We start from the raw sequence: 21,424 nt of genomic DNA, 5'->3' as shown, positions 1-21,424 counted from the left end.
CTCGCGTATCCTAATCGCATATCCTAATCGCATACCTTTCGCTACGCATTTTGGCCAGTATTGGCCGCCTATTTGCGTAACGTATATCCATTCTTCGAGCCAGTTGAACCTACCTTTTGCTCCTGGCCACTTTCTGAATTCATCTCTAACAATAAATAGAGATCGAAAAAGGAAATACACATTCCTCTTATCACCGGCTATTTGTTGTCGCCGGCGAATAAACCGCAAGATTTTTGCACTGATAAGGAGATAAACTCCTTCTTTTTCCGAGTAAATATTGTTGTCGGAAGATGAGTGTGAATGTTTCACGCTTATTGACGATCGTGCAATCTTAGGATCGTTCGTTAGATGTTCGTAACTTTATTTTAACTGAGATAAATTATCAATTAAAATTTTGATTAAAAATTATGATAAATTTTATTAAACATATAAATTTGATTAAAATTTATATAATAATTAATTTATAGAATAATGTAAATATATAATTTATAAAATAATATAATAATATATAATTTATAATAAAATAATATTAATTTACGCCATTTATTATCATATTACAGATAATTTAATTGATTGATTATTTGATCTTATATCAGTTAAAATAAAGTTTAAGAGCAGTATCTAGAAACAAATTCTATTATATGGATGAGCTATAAGAAAATAGGATAAGATCAGCGCGCATTATAAGATATAATAAGTTATCATCACACTATATAATTGATAAAATTACTCTCTCTAGCGTTCTTTATTCAATAAATATCTATATCTATAAAAATCTTTTTCTCTAAATTAAAAATAATGTTTTTTACAATTTTCCTTCTTTAAATTAGATTTTAATTTATTTTTGCAATAGGTATTAAAATGCATAACAAAAGAACTTATTAAAAGTTAATTTAAGTTCAATTTAATAATCTTTTAGCTCATCCATTCAAAAGTAACGGATTTATCTACAATCTATAATCTATAATCTACATCTACAATCTCTACAAATCCGTTACTTTAAAATTAAAAAATTCGTTACTCACCGACACTGATGCGCAACAGCGGAGATTTGGTCTTGAGGCTACGTTGTCTGCAATACACAAATATAAAATCCAAATTATAGCAATGCTTAAAATAATCAGTTTCAAGAAATTATTATTGTACGCACAGAATTTTATATCCGATGCGTATAATAATAAGAAGGTAAATATATAAATATGGAATAATTTTATAAATTTTAAAAAAGAAAACTAATTTTTTAAAAACAAAAACTTTTATAGTATGAGTCTCTCTTATTTAAACTATTCAAATAATGATCCAATCAAAATAATGCATGTATAAGATTTATAATAATTAATATACAAATAATAATACTCACCCTTGAGTTGCTCCGCTGGTGCAGGATGCCTCTCCTAGGCCTCCTCCTCCTCTCAGGATGTCAGGGTCACTACATTGATCTGTAACATACAAATAGAAGGTGCAAGTTGTAATAATGCTCAAAATAATTAATATTTCCAAAAATTTATTATACGCATTGAATTTTATATTCGATGCATATAATAATAAGCAGATTAATAAAATAATTTTATAAATTTTGAAAAAAACTACTAATAACTGTAATAATTTCATATAAAAACTATAATCTAAAAGTAGAAACTTTTATAAGATTATAGATTTTATATAAATATCTCTTTCCTTCTAATTCTCTCTTGTTTCAATCATATAAATAAAAAATCAAATTACGCGATTAATTGCTTAATTTAAATAGGACGTTTGCAATTAATAGAAAATTAATATATACAAATAAAAAATTACTTACCACAGGATTGCTCCACCGGTGCCTGATGCCTCTCCTAGGCCTCCTCCTCCTCTCAGATTGATTCACACGCGCGATTAACTTTAAACGACACTTCCGCACAAACGCGGTTACGCGACCCTCTCGTTGCTCGTACGACAAGATGACGAGCAACAAGGCAACGCACTAATGTCCTCCACTGATGTGCGTGCCACATATGAGTCATTGTACGACTCGTGGCAATGCAATATGGACACGCGACGCGTCGCGACGCGAAAACCGTCCGCGGCACGATGACGGGACACGGGACCGACGCCGCGACGCGAAAACCGTCCGCGACACGTTGACGGAACCGACGTCGCGATAAGCCGTCCGCGGCACGATGACAGCTCTAACGATACGACGAGCCGTCCGCGGCGCGATGACAGCAACGACGGCGTTGGGTGCTTGGTTTTCCCCTTCTCAGTAAACCTTTAGAGACCTTAAGGCCCTTAAGGCACCGTCCAGGTACTAAGCCCTCCCACCACGGCAAGGTTACACCCTAGGAGGGTATTATACGTATATAATTTTATAATATGATATATATATATATATATATATCATATTACAAAATTATATACGTATAATGTGAGATTATATTTGAGAATAAATTATCTATATCATATCCCTCGTTTCTCTCGATTAAAAGATAGTGATGTAGATATGATTTGAAAAAACAAACAATATATGCGTTAAATTATACGATAATTTAAATTGAATCTCATAAATCATTAAAGAAACGAAGAAAAAAAAATTGTGCAATGTATATATTTTGAAATTAATATCGATAGTAAATAGAAATAAATTATTTACCACATATACCTCTACTCCATCCATCGTCGGATGCTTTCTAGTACCTCCTTTTCTCATCTTGTTCATCTCTTGTTGTTTTGACATTCACTCGCGAAAACACAATTAATTACGATTAGTCGAATATGCGACAACCGCATACTTTACACCGGCACTCGCAATCGCGGAACAATTACACGAAATATACGCATTATTATATGGTAAAAGAGAAAACAAAGAACAAGATGTTTGATGTTTATGCCAAAATTATGCATCACTTGTAAGAGTATCTATTATAATTAAAATATTATCTATCATAATTGAATATCTATTATAATTGAAATATTATTTTTATTTCTTATTTTTAAAAGTTAATCAATCGCTAATTATAATAATTATAGCGAATTATATTTTAATGTTTGTCCTCGCGATCGTGTTTAGAAAAGGAATGTGATGGGATGTATCGCACTTTATTACCTTACTGTTCGACTGTTGCCGTGCGAATGATAACAAAACTGTAATACGTAAAACGTAAACAATAGCGCGCTAATGTTTACGCCGACAAGGCCGCATACCGTGTTATTGATAATTTCCAGCCGAAATTATTTTGTGTATTACGAGGTATATAAATATGAAGTTAAACAAGTATTTTAAATTATAAATCATCTATTTAATAAGCGATTAATATATCACGAAACTTATCATTATGTTAATTACTCGGATCTGCTATTCGACTATTATATTGCGCTTAATTTAAATCATATTTAAATCGTCGAAAGAAACGATAAAGTATTGGACGAAATATAATTGGACTTTAAGTATTTTTAAAGAAATATTTAATGCTGATAAAAGAAGAGAAAGATCGCGAACTAATAATTTACAATTTTGATTCCTGTTATTTTAATTTTTGATTATGTATATATATATATATATATATATATATATATATATATATCACGCGTGAAATACGCGCCTCCAGATTTATCGTTCCGATATAATTACGATACTATTTAATGCGATATTATTTAAGGTTAAAGATAATTATTTATTATATTAAATTATTTCCGATATTTGTCGCGATCACGTTTAGAAAAAGAATTTGAGTGTTTCGCCCTCTATTACTTTACTGTTCGAGAGTCGCCGTGCGAATGATAAACCATAAGTAATGTGTTAACAGTAGCGCGCCAATGTTTACATCGCCAAGGCCGCCATGTTATTGATAATTTGCCAAAATATTTTCCGTACTACAAACGAACCGTATATATAAATGGAATATTAAATTATACATGTATTTTAAATTATAAATCAATTATTAAATTAACAATTAATACATCATTGAGCTTATCGTTAATTACTCGGACCTGCGGCGATTCGATTCTATTTTATTGTGCCTTCTCAATCCGAATCATATTTAAACCGTCGAAAAATCGAACAAAAAAAGTATTGGATAAAATATATTTAATTTTAAATATTTTTTAAAAAATAAGTGTTATTTAGAGAGAAAGAGACAGAGAGGGAGGGGAAAAGAGCGAGGAGATAGATAGTTAGATAAATAGATAGATTGGTAGATAGATAAATAAATAGATAGATAGATCGATAGATAGAGAGATAGATAGATAGATAAATAGATAGAGAGAGAGAGAATTAATTATTAATTCAAATTATTTTCCGATTTTCCTTGTCGCGATTGCATTTAGCGATCTGGGTAGCACATCACGATATAAAAGAAACTTTTAACATTTTTATGGTCAAATCAATATTGCAAAAGATATCGCGATTTTTTTATTATTTTTGTCTATTATTATTTATAAAAACTAAATTTTGTAAAACTATTTTTTTATAACACACATAAACACACACACGTATGATATTCTAATAATGTATTGTGCAGCCCTCATTGAGATATCTACTTTTAAAAAGGCATATTAAATCGATACTGGCAATATTGTTACCTTTTTTTCGCGATGATTGGTTATCTCGACGATGCACTGAACACACTTTATATCAATAAAAGCTTGTCATAACTGAGCAACACATTTGATAATTCAAACATTAAGTGGCTGTGTAATTTTTGTTTAATTTATTTTGAAAAAGTCGGAAACTAGAATTATTATATAAGTAATGATATACACATACGCATAAAATGAATGGCGCACGTTTAGTATTCTAGTACTAAATTATGTGTGCTTTGTTTTTCGCATTCGGACTAAAAATAGCGGACAGGCGAATATATTAATAAGAGGGAATGAGACATCTCCGGCAAGGGTATACATATCTCCATGTCCTTTCTCAAACGTAGCAAGAGAAAACATCCTCCCTTGCACGCAGTCGGGCCGCGCGAATAGCAATCTAGATGGCGTGTTAGGGGGTGGTAATTCACTGTCCTGAGGGCAGAGTCAAGAATTTCACCTAGCGCGCCGCTGCTGAATTCCCCTTTGACGCCAGCCTTTCGCCCGGGGCCGTTTAGCTCATTTACCGCCCGACTTGCGCGCGAAAATCTTTTGACGTATCCTTGCCGACGCCTCACGGCCTTTTGCTCTTGCCCAGCGTTTATTGACTCTTCCGGTGCGTCAAAACGTGCTTAAAGCTCGCGCCGCTATCAGATTTCGTTTATATATATACTCGGCATAATTTTTTATCTTAAAAGCGAAAAGAGATAGATCCAAAGTTATATTGATAATTTTGTATTATATAATCAGGGTGACAAGCTCTACAAGTTCTAACAATGTCTCAGAATTGTGTCAAAAATTAACACGTAAATTTGTAGCGTTATTTCTTGCAAAATCAGTTTTTTTTTTTTTTTTTTAAACAAAAATATTTTAATAACATTATCACAGACGAGAATTGAGTTTACATTTCATAACATTATATATCCACTTCCTACGAAATGTCAGGATGTACGGAGAAATATCGTTATGTTAAACCTTTTATTTGCTGTGCTATCGATAAAGTCTGCACAATGTGAAACTTTAATCGAATATTTTGAAAGCGTTTGAAAGAACGCGGCTGTTCTCTGCAATTTTTTGCATGAAAAGTCTATCAATATGTATAGAATAGAGTTGCCATTTTTCATAGCATTAACATCACTAAATATATGATAATACCATTACGCGTTGTCAAATAACTCGCTATCATCTTGTAGATATGGAAATCAGTTATTGATGTATGTTAATGATCTCTTTGAAATGTATTCAAATGTATTACTACATAGTACGATAAGTGCGAGTAATTTCCATAAGAATAATATATATATATTATATATTTCTTCTCCAAACAATAATTTTTTATTTTTATATTTATATATATTTTATTAAATAAAACCTATATATCTCACACATATTAAATATATTTTATAATTATATATCATACACGTTATATCTCCCTTTCATATCATTAGATTTGATTTTTATTTGCAGGAAATATCGAGAAATATTTTTTGTAGTTTCTTTACAATTTATAATATTAATATCTTTATAAATATAAATCTTAATATAATCCGAATCTCTGTATGTATATTAAAATGAAACATGTAAATTAAATAAAATAAAAGTTAAATAAAAAATAAAATTTTATTGTTACATTTCTGAAAAGTTTAATTTTTGAAAATCTGCCATATTGAATTATTAAATTAATAAATTAAATATTATTCTTTCGACATTCTTATTAAGATAAGACAATTTCAAACTTGCCAAAAATTTCATATGTAAAAGATATTTCTGCTGTCTAGATATAGAATATTGCTATATGTATAATGTGACCTCATATATTATAATTTTCGCACAGGAAACAGAGCGTTAAGCTTGAAACTCATTTAGCTAAACATATAACTGCAGCACCTCTTTAGGGCTTTAGGGAGAAATTCATCATATATGTATGGACACTTATTTTTACAGAAATATCTTATCATAGTCGTATTAATTTTATTGTTGATTTGTTTTTTTTTTTTTTTTTTTCGAGATTCGCCCATATCGCGTAATTATATCGAATGCACGTAAGCTGTTTATTTCTACTCGGCGACCACGTGCTGTTGCAAACCGAAATAGTCAACCAACTGGGAGTCATTTTCATGAGACGTGAGAGCAAAAGAAATTATATTCATTTCGTACACATTACGGAACATATTAAGTTTTATAACATTTTACTCTGGATTCGATTGCTGCGACTCGAGAATCGTAGAAATATCAACGATATCTGCAAATTGATATTTCAAATTAAGATATTTTGAATATCATTACTTTTGTGAAATCTACTATAATAATCGATCGAAATTAGCAAATGAATATAATATGAGTTCACAAATTTCTAATAAAAAAATAGGTTTTAAATCGTGTTTAATTGCTCGTAACAAAATGTCTCAGAGGCCATAATTCGATTTGAAATATGTATAAATTAGAAGAAGTACCGCTGGTATTTCTGCTGCGATTTGAATTATCAGTTAAATACGCAAACCGGCGAGTGAGATAATGAATGTACCCAGCTGTGCAAATCGCCGCATTTAACAATACCTTGGCCTTTATCAAATTAATGCCCTGCGTCCTCCATTATTATGATTATTGCAGACGTCGCGCGCGCCGAGAAAGTGGCCAATGCAAGACGTAATTTTGAAAATTTCAACGGAACTTTCTACCGTGTCCTTACTTTGCGCTTCCGCCGATCTTACCGTATAATTTTGCCGTCGTTCCGACGATTCTGGAAGACGAGAGGATGCAGTAATTTTCTCGGCGAACATCACAAACGGTACGCCTGAAATTCTAACTATGTAGTACATTGTGAATTCCATAGAGAGCTCGAGAGTTTATTTATATATCTCTTATATTATGCGACATTTCTGTATTTATATTTCAGAAAAATAAGATTTTTTATTATTTTTTTACTTTACTTATAAAATAGTTGATATAACGGAATGAGATTTACTAAAGAGAAAATTTGAAAAGAATCTCCGTAAAATAACAAAGGACAAAGTGCTTTTTTAAGAATGAGAAAGTGAAGTCAGAATCAATTCTCCCATCTTGCAGCAAAGATTTCTCCTAATTAATAAAGTTAATTAGAATTAGTAATTTTTTAAGTACTTTAAAAATTTTAGGAATACTATTGTGATAATAGAAACCTTTGTTTCTTATTGACTCTTTTATCTCTTATCATCTCTTCATCCTTTGACTACGAGTATTAACATTAGGAACAATGGAATGTAATCTGATATATTACGTAATGTGAAGACACTTTGCAGCAAAATCACAGCTGCAGAAGGGATTCAATGTCGAGTATGAGTTTCGGCTCTCCTATCTTTTGCCGAATCCGAATCTTATACGGGATATGCGATACTGAAACGCGGGCGCCTTCCTCTTGAAATCGCATATGTGTGATAAGAAATGTGTAATGAGATTACGTGAAAATTAAGTTGTTAGATACGCGCGAGTAATTCGTCATTTCATCCAAATTTTCGATCGTATTCTCAAATATGTCAGTCAGCCTTGATTATTCACGAACGGAAAACTTCGTGATTCTATCTCGATAAATCGCGGCGTTGCGATTTCATTTCTTTTGGGTACGAGAGAATGTTCGTTCTCGCAACGCGAGAGCGAATCAACGACATCCTGCTCCATCAATTCTATTTTCCAGCTACCCGTTATATCTCGCGAAAGAACCGTCGCGTAATCAAGAGTCTCTCAATTCGGTTCGTTCGTAACTTCCTATCATTGCCTAACGTAATTTCGAAGCTTTCAACTCTTTCCGGACGCTGTTTTCCGTTTTTCCTTGAATGTAGGTGCGATCTTTCATCGAAACAGTTTCAAATCTTTGATGAGAACCGTGACATTGGCATTAATTCTTCAGATTGAAATTGACTTATAAAACTTTAAGCATCTTATATCAAGGCTCCTGTAGCAGATATAAAAATTTAACTTGGAATTGATAAGCGATTTGTCATATTTGTCATAATAGAATCGACAAAATTCCTCTTTATTTTATACTTAAATGATTATATAAATGTTTTTTGAGTGATCTTTAATCTATACGATTGGTGATTAGTCCTCTATGGACATTATATGATTTATAAATTTTTAATTGTTTTTTAGTGAAATAACAAATAAAAATTTGATATTCTTCATACTTTCATTTGTCATATATGAAAATTCATTTAAGATTACAGATATAAATTATGTTATCTTTAAAGTATATTCTATAAAACCGATAATCGAAATAATTTCTAAATTCTTTCATATTTTTGACCGGCGTGAATAACGCAAACGCTAACATAAGTGCAATCCATTAGCAAGCACGCAAAGTCGGGATGAGTGTCAATCGATTCACAATTCTTCTCGATTCGTTATCTCTATAAATGGAAAGGAAAAGTAATATTTTCGCATCGGCCACAAGTTCTCCATTCATCCGTCATTTATCGCGGCAAATAGAACGCGCATGGATAGAACTTGGGAGGCTGAGAAGCGGCGCGAGAGAGGGCACATGCCGAGATGGGTTTTCGAATCTCCGATCGACCGTGACCGTTTGTTTCGAGAATCCTTTCGCTGGCTCGACGCATCGGCAGCGGCGACGGCGCCGGGTGCTTCCCCGGCTCGTCGCAGTAATGGCACTTCCTCCCCACCTTTCCCTGGCCAAGTGCATTCAACAGGTATCTACACAACCGATGAGTTTGTGCTACGTTGCCCTACCCTCTCACCTCTTGCTCCTCTTCGGGGGTACTATGTGTTATCTAGCACACACACACACACACGAATCCCACTACCCTCCGCGCGTCTGCGTCAAGGACGTCCGCGTCGATAAGGTAGTCTTGCTCCCAACCTGAAGCTGAAGCGACTGGCTGCTTCTCGCCAGTGCGCCGTCGACCGTCGAAGGTTGCTGGTCTCCGCTCCGGTATCGCTTTCGATACGTCGCGCCACCGATCGCGCAAATCCGCCCGGTTATCGCTCGGATTTCGGTGTGACAGGGAAAAGTGTCAAGTGATTAGGATCATCCTGCAGATCCTTGCTCGAGATCGGTGAAGTGTAGCCTTTGTGCAGGCGCAGCTGACTGCTTTCTATCATCAGAGGAGACCACGATTCGGTAGTAGTCAGGGTGCTTTAAATTTCCGACACTATAGCAGGCACCTCTCCTAGATGTTACCTTCCTATTTCTACGACAATGAAGAGATCTGTCGATTGACGATGAATAATCTATTCGGTTCCTTTAGTCGAGAATGTCGTTTCGAATCGATGATTCGTCTGTAACTAGTTTTCATTTCTCCTTACTTCTATAAAGATTGCAAAGAGAGTGGGAGAATAAACGAGAAGTAGTTGTAAGAATCAAGGATTTTATTCGGTTTTCTCGTATTCAAATTTAATCAAGGAGTCAAACTGGTCCATTAAAGAGCTACCGAAAAGATTGTGTGAATCTATTGATGCTTCTTCTGGATGACTTTGTGTGATTGCTGATTCATTTCTCGACGTATTAAAGGTCGTCTGTGCACTCGAGCATTTTCGGAATTTGTGATCAAGATGCGCAAGGCGGTTTTCAACGTGGCTTACAACGATGCGGTAATGTCTTTTATTGAATATTCTGATTGAAGAATGACAGTTGTGAACCGATTTGACAGTTGCAATAAATAGTACTTTTTTATCATAGCAGAATATACATCAGGAGATAACAATTTTTACATTTCTTTTATCATTTAATTAGCGATATTATTGTCATCTTAAAATTTCGCGTTTTACAAGTATTTTTATTTTTAATATTATAATTTTCATTGCGAAAATATTCACCGCAATTTTATAAAGATTCTAATCACTTTCCGTCTGCATAATGCAAATAAACAGGCGAACATAAAGTATTGGTACATATATATATATATACAATAATCTATTATTTATAAATTATTTGATTTATTTATATCGAAGACTTTTTATATTATTAATTGCTTTAATTCTATCAGTTTGTTGCAAATTTGAATTCAGAAAGTGACTCAAACTTTATTTAACAATTAAATATTGATTTAGTTATTATGATCGAGTTTTTTTATATTTGAAATCTTTAAAATTCTGAAATTTTTTTGAACAAACATAACTTTTGAAAAAATATAATAATTTTGATTAAGTAAAGATTTCGCGAAATTTTGTGATAGAATCAGAAAATTTTCATTGAAAACATTGTGCGAGTATCGATATTACGGTATTCTGTTATATCAAAAATTGTGTCCCTCCATGTTTCCAAAATCTAATTATGCAGTATGGTAAATGCAAAGTTATAGTTTACATCGCACAACAGGATATTCTCATAACACTACACCGCAATTTTGGTTTAAAGGTAGCCATCCCTGTAACGCGATTATAAACTACAATAACAACGAGAAAATATCTTATTGTTAGTACAAGTATAAAATGTGTGTTTGTACAATATCTCTGTGTTTGAAGACATCTCTTAAAGAGAAACTCCTTCCTTATACACAATGATTTTTAATTATCTCGAGCTCTGCTACTCTGAGTTATTTGACAATGAGAAACTCAGCTCAACAGAGATAAGACTCTGAAACAAAAATTCCATTAAAGTGATTATCAGAAAGTTCTTTTAGAAATGTTTTTGAAGCGCATTTGCGCCATTTTTTGAGCAAAAAATTCTACGTACTACTTATCTCTTAAAAAGGGATTTCCCTCGTCGTGCAAAGACATTTTTCATTATCTCAAGCTTTGTTACCATGTCATATAACAACGGAAATTTAAGAATATTTAAGATTCTCGAATTAAATGTTTATGAGGATGACACGACAATTTTATTTCTCAAATTTCCTTCTTGAATATTTTTTAAAGCGCATTTAATAAGTTTACTTTATGCACAAATTCTGCAATTATGTGCTGAATAGAAATTTCCTTTTCCACATACACACAGACACTTTTCATTTCAAGCTTCATTACCGAGTTATTTAATACAAAAGTTCACGTGCAGATGAGATACCTATTCAAATTAAATTGTTGTTAAGGCGATTTATTTAAAATTGTTTCCTAGAACGGAATGCTGTTGTTTAGCGCGCAAATGTATATCTGTTTGTTAAATGGGCATTTCTTTTTTTCTTTCACAAAAAAATATGTAAATATCTTGTCATCGTCGAGTTGTTTAACGACAGAGATTCCAGGACAGAGATAAGGTTCGTAAATTAAATCTTTCTCGTAGCAATTTAAGCGACATTTATTTCTAGATTATTTTCAATGCGCGTTCGCATTCCGACGAGAGTAAGAGCATTTGCGAGTGTAGGTACACGGAAATAATCGAACATTACTGAATACAGCGATATTAGCATAACCGTTCTCCATCACATTCGCTACGAGTAAATTTAAACTTCGTAATATGCGAGTTATATACAAAATACAAGGCGCAGTCGCTCGCCGATAAACAAGTTAAGCGAGGGGGAGTCGCAACAAAATTTCGTTCGAGATCACGTTTCGCGAAATGTTTGCGTGAATTCAGCATCGTCGTCGCATGTGAATATCGCGTTTAAAATTGCCGAGATATAAATAAATAAAGTGTCGTATGGTCAAACCGGAAGATAAATCTGCGCCGGTGAGAATTCATTTTAATTCGCGTTTAAGCGCGCGGGGGTGAAGGGGAATATGTTATTTCAATTCAAGTACGAAACACTATTGCATACAATCGTCACGGGAATTCTAGTGGACCGTAGTAATTTACAAAATTTCGTCGAGCTTTGTCAAGCCAATTTCAATGTACGTATCGAATTACGAGTGTAATAGAGCAACGAGAGTTGCAAAAGTGCATTAAATATGCAAACCGAATATCAAATTAATGGTTTTGATACGATATCGAGAAATAGTCGCCAATTAAATTAAACTCATTGAACCGATGTTACACATATCGAATTAAAGGGAGCGTACAATCTTCGCGAGTAAGCGTTATAATTTGCATCGTGATTCTGTTTTTTTTTTGCCGATAATTATAAATCTGCATTCCGATCGAATGTAAGTGTGACTGCAAAATATGAGTTTGAAATTTGATATTACTTGCGTTTATCTTTCTGCATTCGTCTTCTTTCTGAAAGAAGACTGCAAAAATAACAGTAGTTTTTGCAGCAATCACACTGTTGATACACATGAAATTATAACGTATAAGGTACATTTAACAGCGCGCATATTGCAACGCGACACAAAGAACTTTTTTTCTTATTATCATAATATATAAAACGTCTCCGCGTGAAAATTATAATACAAGAAATAATGAGATATACATATGATAGTATTTTAATTAGAATAAATAATTACTTGTGTAATTATATGTATATTTAGATAATAATTTCTTTATCATTTTTAATTTTATCGAATTATATTTTATATTATATATAATTTAAGTTATTTTATATTATAATATTTTAAATAGAAGCAAAAAGAAACAGAAACAAATCTATAATTTCCATATTAAACGCAAATAATACAATAAAATTAAAATATCTGTAGAAGTAAATGATGAAAGATAAACAATAATATCTGATATAAATAAATCACATATCTAAAAAATTAGAGAATTATATTAATTCAATTATAACATTGCAATACATTTTGCAAAGAGTAAATTCTGAGAATTTATTCGATATCTGTTTTTCCGCTCGCGTACAAAATGCATGCATTATACCGTTCGTGAGATATTGTCTCGTTATTTTAATCTATATATTTATATTGTTATCTACGCGGAGACTCTTTTTATATTGTATTTTTTTTTTAATTAATTAAAATATTTGCACAAACGCAGTCTGAATTCATATTTTTCCGATGCGCAATTTATTTCTTTGTTTATTTCTGCTTTTTAAAACAAAATCTAGACAAATTCATATATTTTTTTTTTCCACATGAACACTTTATATAGTTCGTGCGTAGTTCTTTCGAAGACTTTTGGAGATAAATCGGCGCCTGGCGGCGATATGGAAATAGGTCACGTACGCGATTGCACGTGGGTCGAAATAATTAAGCGCGGTGAAATCGATCATTGTTGTGGTCCTTTCTCTTTTCAAGTCTGACTTTTGGATCAAATTGCTTACTTTATTTGCGGCAAAGTATTATAAGTTACGATCATATCAGCCAATTAGATTTATCACGTTAATTTATAAGTTTTCTGACGTTGACACATGAATAAAATATAATAATTTCCATAAGTATCCATAATTAATGATTTATTGCTCTTTCTCTTTCTCTATTTGGCAATTAGCATCGTAGTAGAATACTTACACCATGTGTATGCGCATATGTTTAATATACATATATGTTAATGATAGAAATTTAAAGATATAAAATTAGGACTATTTTTATCACGTTTACTAATATATTTTATTGCAAATAAAAAAGATTTTCTGATTGTAAGTGGAATAATATTAATCTTAGAGATAACTGAGAAAATTCAGTTGCAAAAAATAATTAAAATATAAAAGAATTTTTTTTAAAGATCTAATAATACTATTTGAATCTTTTTCATTGTCTTAATATAAAGATGATTATTATTAACATAAATGTATAAAAAATCAAGATAAAAGCTATTCCTCTAAATAATATTTAATTATCTATTAATTAATTTCTATAAAGTCGCATTATTCGTTTATCTTTTTTTCGATCTCTGTTAAGTATTACTTAATGATTAATAAGTTGATAGATCCAGTCGCGTTTTTTTAAAAGAGGAAAAAAAATCTCGCCTTATGGCAACTAATTTATTTATAAGCATGTAGTTAGATTTACACGAGAGAAGGCCAACCGGTTTTTATTGTAGAATTGCCGTGAAAGGATTTTTACACAGACCGATACAGTGGAAGGTGAGAGAGTTGTATTCGAGGAAAGGTCGAACTTTCGATATCTTGTCGAACATTCGTGTATCTTGATTCATTCGCACCTTTCTTTACGGATAATTTCTTTCTCTTGTTCACGGTCATTGCATTAATATCGCGGAATTCTACGTTCTTGAAAATCGGGGTCAAGCCAGATATAAGCGATCAAGGTAACATCGTGAAAGCAATACGCAGATATCCCTGCTCCATTTTAATTGCGTACACTTTTTGATATCGTCCGATTGCGTTTGCGAAAGCGCAATTGGACCTGTGCCACAATAGCAAGATACATACGGGAACAGAATTCAGATATTATACTAGACGAGATATTACAATGATCTTAAGAGAAGATATCGCGGATTTAGAAGTTGATATTAGAAAGAGAGAGAGAGTATGTACATATTTTAAACATAATTTCCAGCACATTATTTTTCAGCTACATATATATTTATATATATGTGTTATTATTATAAATATTTTTTTTTAATTTACTAATAAATTATTTTCTCTTTTTATTATTATTTAATAAATATAAATTACAGTATGCAAAATCTTCTGTTACTCTTCTGTTATAGTTCTTTATAAATTTTTTTATATATTTTATTTTATATCACATTAATATAATAATTTCATCAAATATTTTTTTTGGTAAATGAAACGTGATGTTATAACTTATTTTTTTGCTACAATTATGATTGCGATTGAATTATTTATTAAATATGATCTATATAATTAAATAAACTACCGTAGTTGTTGGATTACTTGAACATGATCTATTATATATAACTGAATAGACTTAGATACTATGCTTCTTGGCACATTTTAGATAAGTTATATTTACCTCAAGTTTTTATTTTGGTTGTTATCGTACTGTCCGAATATGCATTTGTATCTGACATGGAAGTAGACAAGATAAGCATGATAATATATCATGATTAATTCATAAACACAAAAAAAAGAATTTAATCTGTTTCTTTTAACTATAGATTAAAAAGAAAAAGTGACGGCAAGAAAGTGTATAAAATAACTTATTAAAAATATTGGGAACAATAAAAACAACCGTAAAATAGGACCAAAATTGAAATAAAATTAAATTATCATTTTGTCTCTTCATGCCCACATTTTAGAAGAAAATAATTGTGTTTATGTCGTAATTAGAATTGTGATTAAAGTTATATTATTGCATGTATTTTATTGAATGTATACAGAATTAGTTTGTAATTAGGGTATTTTATTTATTGTTATTATAACATTTAATACAGTTTACAGTACATTTAATACAGATTTAATACAGTTTACAAAATTTGTTATTTATTAGAAATAGAAATAACGATCTATTGTATTTAAATAATCATAATAAATTACGAATCTATTTATGCAAGTAATCGTTTTCTATACAAAATTGTATCATTTTATTAATAGGTGATATCAAAAGTCATTTTGTGATGGAATTGCGCTATTTATTAGCAAGTTATTCGCTTATTTCTTTTAAATAGCATGTGATATTTAATCTCTGATATCACAATTTCAATTACACAATCAATTCTACTTCCGACGTTTGCATATGTGTAATTAAAATGAATTCACTGTATAGAACACACTGTATAGATAATGGTATCAATAATGTGATGATCTCAACTTTCGGAAAAAAAGTTTTACCTGATATATTTTAGATAATTAATAATTTAATAATTAATTATTAATAATAATTATGTTGCACATCTCCTAATTCAATATTGTAATATATGATATATGAATATTCCACATATGAAATTCAAATCATTCTAATCATTTAAATTTTGCGCTTAAATTTGTATGTTTTGAATAATTATTTCCGCATTTAAAATTTAATGAATAAATTTAATAAAATGTAAGGTTTAAATTATATAGGAAAATTAATTATACAATAAGAAAATCAATATATATATATATTATTAGCTCTTTATATTATTTTGAAATTTTGTTTTGAGTTTATCCGAGATTTTTATAATTTGATATTTAATTATCACGAATATTTAATCACAATCAAATATTAGAGTTGAACAATGATAAAACTGAAATAAATTTTTAGTAAGCAACATTAAATTTAGCAGAGATTTATATTAAATTTTTAATTTTGATTTATTATAAATTTGAATATGATTCTACGTATTTTCTGAATATTATATATATATATATATATATGTATATATATATATATATGTATATTCAATATTTTTATTCAATATTATTTATATCCAGCAATTAAAATCTAAAATGCAGTAAACGTGGCATTTAAATTTCTCAAGATAGATAAATCGCGACTTCTATCGACAATTTAAAAGTAATACCGAAGGGAGCTTACTGTAAACAGGCGCTAGGATTTCCCGTGGGCTAACGAAATTATTTTATCCAATCACGATGGCGTGAATCGTCGATTAATACAGCCACGTCGCCGGGCAAATTGTGTTATTACATTCGATAAAATCGTGGCGATTCTGTGCTTCGAAAGCTATTCTCGCAGCGAGCAAACCTAGCCCCGATCGCGAAGATCGATGCTGTAATAACGATTCGAGCAAATAGCTCACATTCTCGTTGCTCAAGTATTAAATTCGGAGTATGCATTCAAAGTTAAGCGCTGATAATTACACGCGAATAATATAAGTAAGCCATTATCAAAGTCTGAATGACGAAAAGCGCGTTGCGGATGTAAAATCGTAAATTTTTATTATGAAATTAAGCTTGCACGATAAATATTTGATCTGTTCAATCGGAACATTTGTGTAAATTTTATCCGAAACCGATTGAAGTGCTCCTCTCTTTTTTTTTTTCGATCGTAATATAAATTGTGCCACAAATTTACCCGTTGATGTTTCTTTTTAATCGAACCGATGTTTATTTTCACGTACAATTCGTTACAAATTGCATGGAAATGTACGAAAAGCCTGTATATTTTAAGCGCAATCAACATAAAAATGCATGCTGTAATCAAAAACATATTTTGTAATGCATTTTCATGAATATTTTAATAGAAATCTTGTCGAAAACATGTTATTGCGGGGATAATGTAAATTGCCACACGATATCGAATATAAAAAAAGACCTTTTTGAACTTTTGATATAAAACTTTCATTCGTTCATTTCACGATCGATTTAGCGTTAAACACGGTCATCTACTCTAAAATATATTTGCACATGTAACGTTGCGACGGCGTGTGTTTACGGCGTGTGTACACGCACGCTATGCAAGCGAGAGAGAGCTTACGATGAGAGTACGAGACTTTGTATATTTGTCATTCGATCGTAATAAACGACGAGGCCCGTACGTTGATAGCGATTCACTTCCACGCGAACAATGTGCTCGGCTTAACCGCCGAGAGCACCCGTGAACACGCGCGCTGTCGACCTTATCCCTTAGACAACGCCTCACTTTCGAGTGGACGACGAGGGGCAGCGATGTTGTAGCGGATCGCGAATGAAATATCGTGGAACCGACGAAGAGAAACGAGTCGAGAAGAGAATACTCGAGAACGAAGGGGTAAAAAGGCGAGAAGAATGGCCGGTCGCGGCACGAAGGGTCGGATTTCTTTTTCGTAGGTGATTTACGCTCTTTCGTATTATCGCTCGCGTATCATAATAATGATGTCACGGAGATCAAAGCTCATATATGTCGCGGACGGCTGGTAAAGGCGTATAATTCTGTATGTGATTATTTTATAATAATCATTACAATTGAATAAAAAAAATGTTACTTTTTTATACTCTAAATATAGTTAATAATTTTATCATATAGAGAAATATGAGGCGATATGTATTATTTACAATAATTTATGCGGTTGCATCGCAGAGTTTGGTCGTTTCTTCGCCTAGAATACTTTATCAATTATCAGATATTGCATCGATTTAATTTTAGAAAAGTATACTACTGCCTATCTTATTTCTCGATTGATAGAAATTTCGCTACAATGAGAAAACGTCGCGTGACAAACGAGCATTGAGTCCGCGAATTGATCTGGAGATGGAATTAATCACTAGAACTGTCATGCTTACACCCGCGGAAACGCGAGAGGTTGGATATGGTATATGTGGAACTGTAGCAGGATTTCAATTTGAATAGTTCGGTACGCTTTTTGCCCGACTTTTTTGTCGCGCACGTTGCAGGTGCAACGAATATATGTTACGCCGCCGATCATCGGTGATTGAAATACTTTGTTGGAAAATTACATCTCTGTACCGGCGACTTCTCATCGAGAATTACGAGTGACAATAATCTTTGCGCGAAAATAAAATTCCTTTTACGAACTCATTGAAACGTTATAACAAAATATTTCTAATAAAATTTTTATAGTATGCTCCTTGGTAAAATCTATATTTTATATTAAAACATGTCGGTTTTAATCGTCGATAGTTTACGTTTAATATAATTTTAATATTTATGCAAGTTTAAAAATAAAACGCTGAGCATATAACATTTTTTCGAAATCCGCACATTTCGTATATATCACAATATGTGTTGAGTCAGAAGTATTTAAGAATTAATGCTAAATTTTTATTCTCGCCATGTGTAGAATATTCAACGTTTGAGAGGTCACATTGTTTCTCGTATAATTATTGTGTAAGAAATCTTGCTCAAAATATTTATTTAATTTTTGATCTAATCTTGGCCTTATCCTTCGTCGAAAACGAATAAAAATTTGCAGAAAGAATCGCGTTCTTTTTATTAAAGTTTATTATTGAGATTCTAGGGATATCATATAATAAATATATTGGGAGCGATTTTTATTCAATTTTACTGTCACACTGATCAAAAAAATCGGCGCGTACGCGAAATACAATTTTCAGGATGTGGAAAGGCGCACGTCGGAACATCGTGCCGCGTCGCGGTGATTTGAATAGCACGGTTGTATAGGATTTTTCACCTTTCTCTTCTCCTCTTTTTTAGATTCAAAACAGTTCGTCACGTCAATATCGAACGCACAAGCGCGCGTTCGTAAGCGAAATATATCTTCGTCAAAGTCGCGACCGAAAAAACGAGTTCAAAGAGCAACGCGATGTCAGGACTTTCCTGCCACCCCGTGGCTTTCATCGCCGACGATAGCGCGGATATCGAATTAATTCATTATTCCGATCAAATTATGAGAGGCATAAGGATATACATACATGTATAATAATGAGTATATAAAAATGTAAACTTTAAATGCGATGTAGAAGTATTTATTACGGAAAATGCCACTCGATTTTTTAATACATGTTTTTGTCTCTTTTTTTCTACAAATCATGAATTAAATATGTCTATAAAGTTTTCAACAAAACCAAATTATTACATATATATAATGATAATTAGACAGCTGTTTCAATATTTTAAAAGTCATAGCTAATTTAATATGAATTCGATTATCGTGTTTATCACTCACGAATCAAATGTGTTACGTATAAAATTTGATTTCCACATTTAGGCACTTTTAAGCTTATTCAACGCTAATGCAATTTTCACGAGAATTTAAAAAGTATAATCCGCAAAATTCGAATTTTAAAATACTCGCACTTTATCACGATGCTTTACCAGGAAGTACATCTCGAAATATTTGCTTCTATAATTCTATAGTTTTTGAATCCTTAAAAGATATTAGAAAATTTTCTTCTTCATAGATAACATTTTTCAAATAATATATAATCATTCAATCAAAAAAGCTGATTTATAAGCTAAAAATTTTTAATATAAAAAATATTTATCGGATTTCATCTCAATATATTCCATTCTTGATTTTGTTCTCACACAGTGAAGGTATTGTATATATGCCACATATAATATTTTAACACAGCTCCGGTCGACAATTTTCACACCCTATCTCTCTCTTTATTCCCGCGATTTTTCCTCTTCCCTACATCCGACTTTGTATCCAATTCTCATTGAAATACAAAGCAACATTGCGTGAAAAATTAAATGCAGGTTTCATTTTTCGTGCCGATCGTTAAGAAGTGATTAATGAACGGATTCATTGAATTCGAGCCGATTGACGGAAAATCGGCCGATAGTGAGAATTGAGACTGCACAAAGGAAGGAAGAAAAAGTGGTAACAAGAGAGAGAGAGAGAGAGAGAAAGAGAGAAAAGTGATTTTATTCCTGCGAGTGCAGATGCCCATTCGTGAAGAAAACTCGAGGACCATGACGGAGGGCGAACCCAACGTGAGTGTAAGTCACAAACATTTTCTGTCCTGTTTTCTTTACGTCTTTTTTTTGGATCAAGAACTCTCAACTCGTATTGTAAAATAGCGTTTAAAAAATTAATATTATAATTGTATAATATATGTATATAATATACAAGGTCTATATTATGTCAAAAAAAATCTTTTAGGATAATATAAAACTTCTCAGATCAAGATTAGATTAAACTTCATACACGTTTTATACATTTCGGCGAATTTAATTTTCCATGCTTTAAATACGCAAAAAGAATGTGAAATTATTCATTATTGCAAATGAAAGTATAAGTCATTTTTTTATGTGTCTATCCCGTTAGGTATAAAAATTAATTCTGGCAGAAATATTCGTGCATAAAAAATAATTCTACATTATTGTATATTTTAATTTATTTTGGCAATATTGTATACCAAAATACTACCTAAATTCTTTATTTTATATCATAAAGCATCGCTATTTAATTACAACAAAGGTCTAGTACACTAATAACTAAAACTTATTCAATGAAATTAGAAATCATAATTACAAACAACTCATTTTATACAAGAGATATTAATTTTTATATAAAAAGATTTTGAAAATATTTCTGACAGAAGTTAATACAATTTTTATTTAAAAAGTGAAAAAAACATGTTTGATAAAAGTGTCATAAAGTTTCAACAACATTTCCATAGCAGTTCTCTTTGTGAAATCGACTACACGCGATACACGCGTAAAATTTATAAAGAACCAGACATTAAAATAAAATTAAAATAAAATAAAGTTAAAATGGAATAGAAATTGAAATGAAATAAAATGAGACATCTCTATCCAAAGTAAAACCATATCATTTCTGCAC

At 31.5% G+C, this 21,424-nt stretch overlaps 1 protein-coding gene across 13 annotated transcripts in view; it reads left to right on the top strand.

Annotated features, from left to right (window-relative positions):
* LOC126852729 (venom dipeptidyl peptidase 4-like) overlaps positions 1 to 21,424 on the top strand; it is a 313,446-nt gene that overhangs the window by 20,725 nt on the left and 271,297 nt on the right. For 4 of the 13 annotated variants that reach the window (XM_050597840.1, XM_050597835.1, XM_050597843.1 and 1 more), the window contains exons 1-2: positions 9,449 to 10,134; positions 20,335 to 20,577. The exons of 6 other annotated variants lie outside the window; for them this stretch is intronic. In XM_050597840.1, coding sequence (XP_050453797.1) covers positions 20,521 to 20,577 — 57 coding nt within the window. In that variant the 5' untranslated portion in view covers positions 9,449 to 10,134; positions 20,335 to 20,520. Of the gene's footprint in view, positions 1 to 9,448; positions 10,135 to 20,334; positions 20,578 to 21,424 lie in introns of those variants that run through there. 3 more of the 13 variants (XM_050597838.1, XM_050597842.1, XM_050597841.1) reach the window with 3 other exon arrangements.

Source organism: Cataglyphis hispanica, chromosome 11, assembly GCF_021464435.1.
Source record: "Cataglyphis hispanica isolate Lineage 1 chromosome 11, ULB_Chis1_1.0, whole genome shotgun sequence".
Taxonomy (NCBI): domain Eukaryota; kingdom Metazoa; phylum Arthropoda; class Insecta; order Hymenoptera; family Formicidae; genus Cataglyphis; species Cataglyphis hispanica.
Note: the sequence above shows the minus strand (reverse complement) of the source record. Positions and strands in the feature narration are given on the sequence as shown.